We start from the raw sequence: 13,701 nt of genomic DNA, 5'->3' as shown, positions 1-13,701 counted from the left end.
AATGCTCCACTGATATATTTTGCATATTTAATCATGAGACCTTTCTGAGAATGATGATTTGCCTGCAAAATATCTTGCTTTAACTTGCTTTAATCCATCTTAACCTGTATTTAATTGAAAAGTAATGCAAGCAACACAATCTAACAAATTGGGACAGGGCAACTTAGGACTAATTCAAGACTTTAAGATGTTATGAGATGTAGCTTAAGCAGGTAATGCAATCATCTTGCATATAAAAAGAACATCCAAGAAAGGTCTTGTCCTTTATAAGCAAGGATGAGTTGAAGCTTCCCTGTGACCCTGAGGGAGAAGCAGCTAAGAAAGTGTGTGTGTGTGTGTGTGTGTGTGTGTGTGTGTGTGTGTGTGTGTGTGTGTGTTGAAGCTTGTCGAAAAATCTCTAGTTGAGAGACACATGCTCAGAGACCTGAGCAGGTAAATTGAAGAGCTTTATATAGTCATACTCCTAATAAATAAAGCAGACTAACTTAAATCTCCAGCCCAACTCTTCTCACCTCAGTTTCTGGAGAGTTTCTTTTTAAAGAGTCCTTTCCCCTCCCATGATAATGACATTTACATGAAGATGAATCACCTTGATTTTTTTAAATCTATGAGGAACAACAACGCTGTTGCAACAACAACGTGTGCACTGAGCTTGACTGTCTAATAAAATGTGAAATTGAGTTCAAGCATAATAACTGAACGAGGCGTCTTCATACTTTCTGTGTTTGCAGAAGACCAGTATCAGTATCTAAGATCACTTACTGGAACATAAACAGTGAGACATTCTGTGATGTAAGCAGGAACTTTAAGGTCATTTTGAGCTTTAGAATCTAGTAGCAAAACTTTAAAATCTGTCCTGAGGATAAAACCCTTAGTGATCTCTTTTTTGCCTTTGTTAGGATCTGCTGATGCATTTTGTACAAATTGTAAGGGATGTATTGTTTTCTTAGGAAGTCCAATAAGAAGAGCAATACAGTTCTCAACTCTGCTTCTAACAAATGCATGTACGAGTTTCTCTGCGTCGCTCAGAGACAGAAAAGGCCAAAGTGATATTTCTCAAATGATAAAAGGCTACAGAGCTCAGAGTCTAAGATTACACTTAGGCTTCATACTTCATCTTAGATATGTCTTAAGCCCTGTTCTCTGTGGTTAAAATCAAGCTGACATGTTACCATCCTATCTTGAGTACAAATCAGAACATGTAAAAAATACAGAAAAAAGTTAGATTTTATGGGGTGAAGTAGCTGCTTCTATCTCTGTCATTAACGCTGAGATTTTGGCCCAATCCCATTTCACCCCTAGCCCCTACTACTTGGCCGTTAGCCTGTTTTCACGCCTAGAATTAGGGTGTCCCAATTTTTGTTGAGATAGAGGCGTGGGGTAAAGTGTCAGCGTTACATGGCCCTCTAAACAGAGGTTTTTCAGAGGCACAAAAGGAGCGTTATGAGAAAAAAGAAAAACAAGCAAGATGGTTGCACGAGCGACCAAAGAAACCCACAAATCAAAGTATTTTCTCCATTAAAAATTACGATAACCACTGTATTATCTTAGCTTAGTGTTGTTTCAATACATTATGGTTATTTTTTTTCATAACAAATAAAAAAAAGCATAAAAAATCGCTAATAGCATGCTAATGTCTTGGTAGCTAGCTAGCTAACTTTCCCATTCCACCTTAAATAGTCCAGCAGTTCTGATGCCTGAAGCTCCAGAATGTAACTGTTGCACCATTTAAGGTGGAACGGGAAAATTTGACTAAGAAGCTGTGAATATCTTCAGCTTCGTATCACCAAAGAGTTTGGGGTTGGGCAATAATAAATAATTGTCTTATAGCCCCTCTTTGAAAGCATATGATGTCCTAAATGTAATTAAAGCCCAGCAGCGAGGTTGCTGAACTGCTATCACTGCAGGTGGTCAGGGTCGCTTACAGAGCAGCGCTAGTAGCCTGCTGATGTTTTTTTTTAATTTAAGGGTCATCCCGTTTCATAGGGCAAGATTTCAACCAATACCGCTTCTTACTCAGTTCCAAGGGGTTAGGGTGACACTCGAAAACAAGGGGTAGGGATAAAAAGAAGAAATGCGATTCATAAATGGGCCTTCATGTCCCATGAGGATCGCTCATAAACATTACAGACGTTTTGATTTAAACTGGCATTGCCCACCTGCCCATGGAAAACTAATCATTTCCAAATATGGCATTAGATGTGTCTCACTACTGAAGACTTTGGTAATTCCACGGGCTATCAGAGAGAAACACTGTCCTAGTTTGAACACATGTATGCTAGCTTGCTTTTAAATTTGTCCGTTTTGCATGTTTGACTCTGTTTGACTGTGTTTACCAAGAAAACATGACTCTGCCTCTGTTCTGGCACAGCACTGAACACAGAACCAGATGTGGAACCTCTTAGTGCCAAGCAGATGGGGAAGCAATCTATCCTTGTCAGACTCAAACATGCATACACACATGTACACCTACATAGTATTTGCAGTGTTTACATTCTGGAATTGAAATAAGTAAAATAGCAGCTTTTTATGAACTGCACTCTCTTCATCGGTTATGAGTTATTTCTGGGCAGATTAGATGTAAGATAATCTAGTTTTAATTGCTAAGTGAGAAAACAGCAGTTTCCAAAACTGGAGCTCAAGAAATTGAGAAAATGGGACTCCTAACAACCGTCCAAGACCTGGCAGACCCCAAAACCATGAACAGATAAACAGCACTTAAAGTTTTCATCTTTGAGAGGAAGTCAAGCCCCACTCTTGCTTCAGATGTGAAAAAAATCCACAGGTATTTCTGTTCATTCTTCTACTGTGAGAAGACAACTTGGTGCTCTGAGTCTGAAAGGATGTATTGATGTCAAGAAGCTGTTACTGACAAAAAAGGATAAGGGGAAAAAAGGAAAAAAAATCCCCAAAAAGCTTTGAAGTATGGTTTAAGACTGATGAGTTTAAATTTGTAATTGGGATTATTTATATAAAGACAAGTGGGCAATGCAACCAACTTGGGGTGTGGAAAAAATTCCCACTACATTCCTTTCAAAATCTGAAAGCAAGTCTCACAAAAAGCTACAGTAAAGTCATAGAGTGGGCTCACTAAATACTGAAAATATTACATTTAGTTGTTGAAGCTTCTATGTAATGTTATGTACACATCATTGAGCCAAAACTTGACGACTGACAGAAGAGGTGAGTATCTCATAACGATGGCATATGTCTGGGATATATTAGCTGGTAAGTGAACAGTGGGTTCTTATAGTTGATGTTTTGGATGTGGCACAAATGGGAAGGCATGGAGATCTGAGTGACTTGACACATGGCAAATTCTTAGAGCTAGACATCTGGGTCGAAGATTCTCTGAAATGACAAGGCTTGTGAGGTGCTCCTGGTCAGCAGTAGTAAGTACCTACTAACAGTGGTCTGAGGAGGAGCAAACCACAAACTGGTGGCAGACTCACATCATGTGGACCTCGGGAAGTGATAGCACCAGAATGCACTGTGGGAAGAAGACAAACCAGTGGAGGGAGTGTGACGTGCTGAGCAATGTTCTACTGGACATTTGTGCAGATGTTTTTCTACCTAAATACCTGCAAACCAGCTGCACCCCTTCATGACAGCAGTATTTGCAGATGGTGGTGATCTCTTTCAGCAGAATAATGCACCATGCCACACTACATACATGGTTCAGGAATAGTTTGAGGAACATGACAGAGAGAAGTGTTGCTATGGCTTCCAGATTCCCGAGATCTCAGTCTGATTGAGTATCTGTGGGATGTGCTGGAACAAGAAGTCAGATCCGCAGTGGCTTTAGCTCACAACTTACAGGACTTAAAGGATCTGCTATAATGATTCACGGCCAGATGTCACATTCAGAGATCTTGTACAGTTTAATCCTTGTGGGTCAGAACTGGAGGACCAACAGAATGTTAGGCAGTTGGTCATAATGTATGTTTTTTGCTACTAAAAATGAATAGCTTGTACTTAATGGCTCTTTTCACTAAAAATTAATTAAATGAAGGGGTGGAATTTTGCACAGTGTATATATACACCAGCAGCTCTTTAAATTGTGTAAACATTTCACGATGAATGAACCCACAGAAATGGCTGAAAATTAAACAAAATAAAGAACATTTTTCCAGACATTCGTCGACAAGAAAAAAATATTTTACGAATGTGCAAAGGGAGAAGAGAGACAGAAGGAGGTAGAGAGAGACTGCAAGAGAGAAAGAGAAGTGCTTGATTTTACAAGGTACCCCACTCTCTTTCTGTCCATTTGGCTTTCAGGGCTCCACCACAGAGCTGTGGGCTGAGGACTGTGTTTCAGCAGACTGTTGGTTACCGCTGACCCCCCCCCCCCCCCCCCCATCCCCCACAACCCCTCGACCACACATCTGCTACTAGCGCTCTCCTCACATGGCTGTTTACTTCACTCACACAGAGGGAGAGATATTAACACACACTTAACAAACACAGTAACGGTTCAGCACAGGGCTGAGATAAAGAATGCACATCAGGCAAATAAGCTCAGAGCACAAAAAGAGGTTTTGCTGGGGACATGTGGGCCTCACAGTTATTCTCCACTGCTGTCTGCTAGATAACATCTGCTGTAATGGGGAAGCGGGTCCAGTCAGACCCTGTCAGCCAGGGTTGCGGTTGGGAAACTGGAGTAGGAAAACCTTGTTTTAAGAGGCTGAGTCCTGCTGAAAGTGTGCTGCTCAATCGCTTAGTGGTTTGAGCCACATGCAACAGCATTCATGGCCAGGCTATACTCCCCACTTTGCACTAAATCCTGCCTGATTAAGTACGATACTGTCAAACAGTGGCCAGTTGTGGTGGGGTGATGTGGAACATACTGTTTAAATATTGCATTTATTTGAAAATATATATTTCTTTCCACTGGAATTTGAAAGTATAACTCTATTGAAGTGTCAAAGCACCACATGTATCTTAGCACGCTAGCTTTACCTTTATGTGTGTGTGTGTGTGTGTGTGTGTGTGTGTGTCTCAGGAGAGTGTGGACTTAGAATTTCAGAAGCAGAGGGAGCTGGAGTTAATGGAGCCCACCCTAACAGGTCAGTGATAAAAAATCTAATTTATGAAATGTTCATCTTAAAGCAAATGTAGGTAAATCTACACTGACTGCAGCTAACACTTGCCTCCAACCATGTCAAGTTGTTAAGTCACAATGTACATACACATATGATATATGGAAAAAAGGGAAAAAATATATACACATATATATGTGTGTGTGTGTGTGTGTGTGTGTGTGTGTGTGTGTGTGTGTCTGTATACATATATATCTCACTCTAGAGACTATTGCGGGGCACTGCTGCAGGATGTGAGTACACATGATTACAACAGATGTAGTAATGGTTCTGTTTCACATTTTGGCTGGAGTACCCCTTTAAAACAATAGCAGAACCATGAATTTTGTCTATATTTTTTCCATTTATTTTATATATATATATATATGTATGTATGTGTGTGTGTGTGTGTGTATGTGTGTGTGTATATATATATATATATATATATATATATATATATATATATATATATATATATATATATATATATATACATATACTCCAGCCAAAATGTGAAACAGAACTATTACTACATCTGTTGTAATCATGCCTACTCACATTCTGCAGCAGTGCCCCGCAATAGTCTCTAGAGTGAGATTGGGTTTGAAGAATAGGGGAGCTTTCTTCTGATGAAACTTAAAGGAAGGAACTTTTGAAAACCATGAGCTTTTTGCAGATATGTGAAGGCAGGCTGTTTGAAATGTTACCTGGCTAATGCAGAAGAAGGCCAGTGGCTGTATTTATTAGCCTTTACATCTGTGGCTGTGCAAGTTTATTCCCAGTGGTTATATTACGTATTTAAGTAATGCATGATGGGCATTGCAGTGAGACAACACTGCAATGATGGACAAAACCATAAATAGGATATAAAATTGCATTTTTTTACTACAGTAAATTACATGACAAACAACATACTAAATGCTAGCTTTAGACTGGAATGGCACTTTAACTCGGTGAGTCTTTAAGGGCAACATGCTTTTGTCAATAACTGAAGAAGAAAAATTCAGACAGCGGATGTGTCTTGGCCAATCGACTGCATGTCAATTTATCTTTTTTCCAGATTATTTCATTAAGAAAGGCTTATGCATCATATCATCGTTTAATATAGTCTAGTTCAGTGTAATCAGTTTAATGACTGTATATATGGATATGACTTCATTAGTCTGCTCATTTGACTGGCCTCACTGCATCATCTAGTTTTTCCACCTATAAACTTCACACCATCCGTAGCCATTAGCACCAGCTCATTAAAAGCTCTTAATCACATCCAGAATGCTGCTGGATGAATGCAAAATGTGTTTCACTACCATCTAGTGGCTCTGTGCTGAATTTATGTAACACCACTGCACAAATTTGCATTAATAGCTTATTCAGCACAGGCCTAAAATGACAATGTTTGACATTTGGTTTGCTTTCTGAAGTATGAAAACATTTCCTGAATTCCTGAAGTTTCTGAGCCCTTGAGCTGTTATCAGTCAATGTGTCGTGCCTCAAAAGCATTCCTATCTCTGTATTCCACAACGGTGACATTTTTTAAATCTCTGGCAGCCTCACTCAATTCAAGCCTCTTTTGTACTGAGGCAGCACTAAATAGACTGCTGCCATTTTGCCCACTGCTGCTCTCTGCTTAAGCGCTGCCAAATTACAAGCCTGCCAAGCAGCCAAGCCAATCTCCCGCTAGCAGAGTAATAAAACAGAATTCCCCATCTTAAAATGAGATTTTTTACTTTTACTAGAGTTTGGAAGTGGGCTGTGATTGATGGGGGCTTCCAGTGTTTCTGAGGCAGAGGCCAAAATTTTGGCAGCTCTAAAGCCTGTTTCCCTGCAGAGCTAAAAGAGGAACGGCGCATTATCCAGAGAGACCTGCATGTCCAGAGTTTGATGAGTGAATCCTCAGATAAGCTGAAGCCAGGCAGCTCTCCAGTTCCCAGCAGGTATGACTGCATGCATATCCTCACAGCTTTTCTCCATTTTACACTGTCTTTGGACCCACCAATAACAGATCTGTCTCACATGACTCATATTTACATGCTTCATTTTGGATTTTGACTGACAAAAGCTAATATAACTCAAGTCAGAATGACACAATATGTATACAAACATCTACACAAAACCCACATACCACACATGACCGAATGTTTTGGTGTGATGTTCTTCTGCACTCAGTTGTGTTTTTTTTTTCCACTAAGGTCTCTGCACTCAGGTTCTGGTGTAAATTAATGAATTACGTTTGTTGTTTTGCTACTGTAGCATTCATATTTCCAATGTAAGTACATCTACCTGTCTAGCATGGGTAAATGTACATACATTGCAAATACATCTACCTGTCTAGCACAGTGTATTAGTATTGCAGTTGCACTGCTGTGTATTGCAATTGTGATATGCTTTGCAATATTTTAAAAACAAAAGTGGTGAAACAATCATGTTGAACATTAGCCAGCATTATTTTTACCAAAATATTGTGACTTTCTCAGGGAAGTAAGATTGGCTGACTTTCCTGCAAGTAATTCAGAGATGGAGAATCCATCAGCCTCCCCGGTGCTGCCCAGGATGAGTTGCCTTTATCCCAATCCCTCTCCTCCACACTTTAGCAGGCCTGTTCACTCGGGCAAGGCCAGACACAGACTGTCCCATAAGGTTACTCAGCCTCTACCCCCGTCTCCTTCAAGCAGTCAGCCTCAAACACTGGACCTCGATCACTCCCACACCAGCCTGAGCTGCTTGACATCCACAACCTCCTCCACAGAGGGGCCACCACTGACGCAGAGTAGCTTGACTTTTTCCTCGACTCTACTGAGGCCTTCCATCTGCAGTAGCAAGCCCAGAGAGGAAGCACATGCGGGGCCCCCCATGAGAATCGCAGCATCCAGACTGAGCCCAGCTGCAGGCCTTGTTCATGGGCAGCATTGTGGGTCCTCTGTTTGCTCCAAACAGCTGGGCCTGGAGGCAGAGGAAGCCAGAGCCAGGACTTTGATGCCCACTCCACCTGCAGTGCAGAAAGTAGCCAGCAGAGGGCAGCAGGCAAGCAGACGCCTAACTCTCCCTCAAGCTGGAAGCCTGCTCAGCCCCTCCTGAACAAATTGCTGCTAACTCCAGCTCTGTGGAGAGGATTTTCCCTCTTCTAACACTCCAATTTCAACATTCATTCAAATTCATTGGCTGAGTTCAAGTGTGTAAAGTAAGCAAGCAAAAATGCTTAACACTGCAATGCTGAGGACCACCAGGACTAGAGCCAGTGCAACCCATCATAGATGCATGATGCACAGTGGTACAGGGCAGAGATATTCAAATCTGGAATTTGATTTAGAATCTAGTCCTAGATAAAGATACAGTTGGATAAAATAATAACCCCCACACTCAAGTAAAACCAGAATTCAGTTTTTATGTTTGTTCAGCCACTTTTGTCATCAGACTTAAGCAGGTACATTGAGGGTGGAGACTCTTTGATTTTAATCCCTCTGTATGGCATGTTAATAATGTTGTAGGTACTTCTACAGTTTTAAGTGCTGCCTCTTAAAAAGGAGAACTTACCTAACATTTTTTTCAGCTTACACGTGTTAGCAGTTTAGTCCAAAATTATCCATGCAAGACACCATTCAGGTGTGATTTCCAGTGTAGCTCCTGAAGTACCCCTGCTCTGCATATGTTGATGTTTTTACCTAATCTAACTCATCAGCAAATTAAGAAGCCCTTCTTGAATTGAAAAGGATGTTAGAGCATGGAAAATATTCATATATGCAGGGAAGAACTATTCCAGGACCAGGATCAGAAACCTCCATTGTAGTGATTTTGAAACTGTATAATGGAATCACATTAAAGTAGCCACAAAATTCCACAAGGAAAGACATGCAATGACAGGTGATCTTTAAAATAAACTTTATTTTTTTTACCATTTGAAATTGAACAGTTTAAGATATATAGCTGACATGACTTAAGACAATTTTTCAATGCAATTTGGCCCTAAGGTTCCAAAGACATGGTTAGATATGTTTGATAGAACGTACCGCGTTCATTTCATTGTGCTTCACTCTCACTGACCTCACATTCTTTTTTTTTTAACACATTGAGTACATGTCCTGGACAAATACTCATACAGTAGTGGACACTGACCTTTTGCCAAAGCATGAACCCTTCATTTTATTGCAGAAATCGAACAAGAGAGGAGGCAGTAAAACCTGTTGCTTTTAAACATCATAAAAAGTGACACCATAAAGTGCTGCAATAACACAAAAATGCATGGTGCTTCATTCAGAAATGAAAGTTCTCCAAAAGAATGCAGAGAATCAGAGAGAAATTCACAGTTTTAGTTAAGCTTTACTGTCACTGTCCAAAAGGTGCATTTCTAGTTGACGAACCCACAAAAAACATGTTCAGCTAATTGTCAAGGAGAATGAAAATAATTGTGTGTTGATGTGTACATGAGGAAAATATGGATAATCAAGTATCACTTTTTTAAGAATATGTCTATCTCAGCTCAGTTGCTTTTGCAGGGCCACCAATGAAACGTTTAGGGTCATTTCAACTTAATCAGCAATAAACAATCCAATTGTAAGAGGTTACTGTGATAACCTTCATTACTATGAACAATTTCAGAGCTAGACGTTATTTAGGACAAAGTCCACTCATCCCCTTAAATTTCAGTGGACTCTTTGGGTGTTTACAGAAACATCTTGCTTTCTGTTATAAAACTAGACTGTTATCACACTAATAGGTCATTTTTCATTAATACATTAAGCACTACAAATAACTGGGGTTTACTTGGACATTAGTTTGCTGAAGCCAAACTTTTCAAAATATACAAATTTTCTTTCATGACTTTAAAAATGCTTGCAGTCAATGGACAAATAAACATGATTTTCAAGATAAAACAATTAAAATTTCATTGCAATGTGTGCTGTCAGTGTTCAGGTTGGACCAGGATGAGTGGAGTTATAGAGATGTTATATATTTTCCCCAAAGGAAACTGCAGCATGCTACATAAAACTGCATTCTAATGGCATTTACAATACTGTGGTAGAGGTATAATACTGCTTCATACTGTGTAACAAATGTGGAACAGGTGATCGTCCTTTTTCGTCAACAGTAAGTATGCCTTCAGTGAGACACACTGTGAAAAGCATTCCTTTGTATTTCAAGTTTCAATCCATAGTGTTAGTTTGGCAATACTTTTTTATAATGGCTGGCTTGAGGAGCTCGAGAAAGAAAAATGTAGTGTCAATGCATACACATAGAAAAAAAAAATAAAATCTGAAGATAAAATACAGTTTTTAGTACTATAAAAATAAACCGAAAGCAAAATCTCTTACAAAGGTTGATTCTTTGTGTTAAATGACGACATGGATAGTTACATATTGATTAAAATGGCATGACATCAATACTAAGCACTATCCTAAACTAAGCATAGAATCAACAGTAGGATATTCACTACACAGAACACATTGTACACAGAAAACACCAGCTAACAGACTAGAATAAAGTAAAAACAAACCAAAAATACACACAAACTTTTATCCCCAACCTACGATACAGAAACTCCCACCCACCCCGATCCAATAAGACCATAAAAACACACATACACACCAGTCCAATTATTATTATTTTTACATTACTGTACAATACAGTGATGGAGAGGGGGACAGTGCAGGACCAGGTTGCAAAAGCACAGTACTGATTCTCAACTCTACTACTGCAGGCTAGAAGATTGCAAGTCAAAGATTAAGTTCAGGGAAGAAGAAAAGGGAGGAGTGTTCCTCCTTGCAGAACCCAGAGGCAGATGGTACGAGCCTCGCAATCTGTGTGTCACGATCAACATCTAAAAGCCAGACAGTGATGTCATCGTGGATCAACTTTTTGTACTCATATGGACAAAACTACACATCAAAGTCAAAAATTTGGCCACACAACCAACCATGGGTTGTAGAAGCTTAGGCATTTTTTTTTACAGAATTTTAGACATTTGCCTACTTAAAAGATTGTTGGAAAATGCTAAACTATAATTATTACATCATCCTGATTTCTATGTTTCCTGTGTTCGCTTCATTAAAAGTTAAAGTGTTAAATGTCTGTCCTTGTTAATGTGTTTGAGGTAGGGTAGCCCGATTTGGCAGAAGACCAATATTTCTGACAGTAGTAACATCTATATTTGCCACCTCATAATATTGACCCTTAAAATTAAAACAGAAAAAAAGAAAGATCCTTCTATGGTTAGGTGTCCAAACTTTTGACTTGTACTTTGCAAACTAGAACATACCACAGTGAAGTGGTTGAAAGTGCTGCTGATGACTAGTTGTGCTAGGACCAATAAAGACAGCACCACACATGATGCTGGCTCTGTGTTTTCACTATCCTGTTTCGACACCATATACAGAGTAAAGCCAAGCTTGCCTCTATTTAGTTCTACCAGGTATACTTGTGCTTTTTTCCTTTCTTGACATCACAAATACCAAGGTTATGCCCCTGAGTGACTGACACCTTCTGCTACACTGCAAGCTTTCTTTTTATTGTGGATCTTTTTTGTTGCTTTTTTAATAGTTAGATTATTTCTTGTTTTTGTACTTCAACAGGATGCAGTTTGTGAAAAAAATGAGCATTAATTATTATACAAAACGACAACTACTAAGGAAGCTGACTGGTCGTAATACAGTCAGGTACTAGAAGAGCAAATATATACTGTGAAAAGAGAAACAAACCCAAGAGACTTATCGATATGTGATGCGTAAGCACTTTTAGCAGCTGCATTGCTAGATCACCCCCTTCCTCCAGTGGTGTCTGGCAAACTCCCTAACATATTCGCAGTGTTACCAGGACATCATATCCATGCTTTTGTGCCACTGCGAACCTATACGTCATAAGAGAGGGGCCTCGTTGGCTTATCACTAGAACTGGCCATAATGACCATAGCCAGACACAAAAGCCTACAGGGGACAATCTGGGCAAAATCAAAAGCATTCAGCCCAAGCTCTTCCCTCTCTCGCCAGAGCAAAGATAAAATGAAAAAAAATCAAGTCAAGGATGAGCAATGGTAAACATTAATGATTAATGATTATTCATGATACTTCTTTACAAAATAAACAAGACTATTAACTTTGTTACTATACAACAGTGAAGAGTAAGTAAAGATGATTCTATCCTATGAATTATACCAACTGCATAATTCAATGAGTTCAGTAAGGATGACAGTTTAACGCAACGCTCTCCTTGGCAACTTTACTGTACTTCTTGTTCAACTGCTTGGCTCAGCGCTTTGTTACAAGCGCAGGTTTTTCAGTGTGATTAGGACAAACAGAAACAAAAATAAAAAAAAACACTAAAAAACACACACTCCAGCAGCACCCCTTGGATTTAGAGGGTATGTGCATGCCACTTTTCTACTTTTCCCAGGGGTGTCTGCGTGTGCGCGCTACAGTACTGAGACTATAATGGCAATGTCACTGCCCTACAAGCGGAGCTTCACTAGCTGCTCCCATCATCGCTATAATGCTCCTTTCACATGTGAGATGCATTTTAGGGTCAAAATGACTGGAAGACTAGTCAAAGTTTGTGTGCTTCATATAGATCATTCCTCACACTGAAATACTCCACACTCTCATAGGTAAATAAAAAAGATTCTGGTGTTAACCCAAACTCAATGATCGCTAGTTGCTGAGAAAGGATTAGGGGGGAAGATTGAAGCAAGTTGTGTGCAACCCTGAGAATGGGCTTGACTTTTTTTCAATAGCTGTTCTAAAAGCTGAAGGCAAAATATTCTTTGTGCCGTTTGTGTTCATTTAAGAATAATGTATACTGTGGGTACAGTGGTGTGATACTCCAGTCTGTTAACAAAAAAGAAAGTTGGAACTATTCATAAGCACCAATGCAGCCATAGGGCAGGGTGGTGGAACATTCCAGACATGGCAATGGGATAAAATAAAAAGAAAAAAGAAAAATATTTCATGGTTTCAGGAAATGTGTATGTTAGGGGTGTGTTTACTACAGACAAAGAATATTTGGTCTTCAGCTTTTAACCTGACTGGCACCGTCACCGCTGTACACACAAGAAGCCAAAACCTACTGCGGCTGTTGCAGCAGTAGAAGTAATGTTTCCAGATAAATCTACACAGAAGGAAAAAGTATAACATATCCCAAAATGTACTAAGCACAGTGGGTTTGCCTAAAATGCTTCCTGCATATGAACATAAAAAAGGTAGTATTAAATTAAAAAGAAAAAAAAAAGGTTTTGGATGACAACCGATTTCTCTATATGTTAGAAATAATAAAGCCCTTACAATATGTAAAGGTCTCCAGCGAGTGTGGCCTGGCCCTTGGGCTGCAGCATGGGGGGAATGGGACGTGGCGCCAGTTGGGGCGGACCGTCTCTATGCGCTGGGTGTGGGGTTCAGTGTAGAGCCATTGCTACCCTGGATGGTCAGACTGATGTCGTCCTTCTTCTCTTTCTCTGGCTCCTTCTCCTTCTCAGGCTCCTTCTCCTTCAGCTCCTCTTTTAGGGGGCGCACCTCCACACTCTCGGGTCCCCCTGTGGCATACCGGCCCTTGCGGTGCTCCTGCAGTGCTGGGCCCCAGCTTGCATCTGGCTTCACTGAGTGCTTCAACCTCTGCAGCAGAGCAGAGAAATAGGAATTAGTTT

The 13,701-nt window shown here is 40.0% G+C and overlaps 2 protein-coding genes across 6 annotated transcripts in view; one reads left to right on the top strand and one right to left on the bottom strand.

The window, feature by feature from the left end:
• Positions 1 to 9,428, top strand: part of ccdc24 (coiled-coil domain containing 24) — a 41,976-nt gene extending 32,548 nt beyond the window's left edge. For all 3 annotated transcript variants that reach the window (XM_037547207.1, XM_037547211.1, XM_017702698.2), the window contains exons 7-9: positions 5,003 to 5,066; positions 6,907 to 7,012; positions 7,553 to 9,428. In XM_037547207.1, the coding sequence (XP_037403104.1) occupies positions 5,003 to 5,066; positions 6,907 to 7,012; positions 7,553 to 8,153 (771 nt within the window). In that variant the 3' untranslated portion in view covers positions 8,154 to 9,428. The remainder of the gene's footprint in view (positions 1 to 5,002; positions 5,067 to 6,906; positions 7,013 to 7,552) is intronic.
• The window catches only part of slc6a9 (solute carrier family 6 member 9), a 55,863-nt gene continuing 51,197 nt past the window's right edge, over positions 9,036 to 13,701 (bottom strand). For 2 of the 3 annotated variants that reach the window (XM_017702696.2, XM_017702695.2), the window contains exon 14: positions 13,433 to 13,669. In XM_017702696.2, the coding sequence (XP_017558185.1) occupies positions 13,433 to 13,669 (237 nt within the window). Of the gene's footprint in view, positions 13,670 to 13,701 lie in introns of all 3 variants that reach the window. The other variant, XM_017702697.2, reaches the window with a different exon arrangement.

The sequence above is a fragment of the Pygocentrus nattereri genome, chromosome 2, assembly GCF_015220715.1.
Source record: "Pygocentrus nattereri isolate fPygNat1 chromosome 2, fPygNat1.pri, whole genome shotgun sequence".
Classification (NCBI taxonomy): domain Eukaryota; kingdom Metazoa; phylum Chordata; class Actinopteri; order Characiformes; family Serrasalmidae; genus Pygocentrus; species Pygocentrus nattereri.
This window is presented reverse-complemented; position numbering and strand designations above follow the sequence as displayed.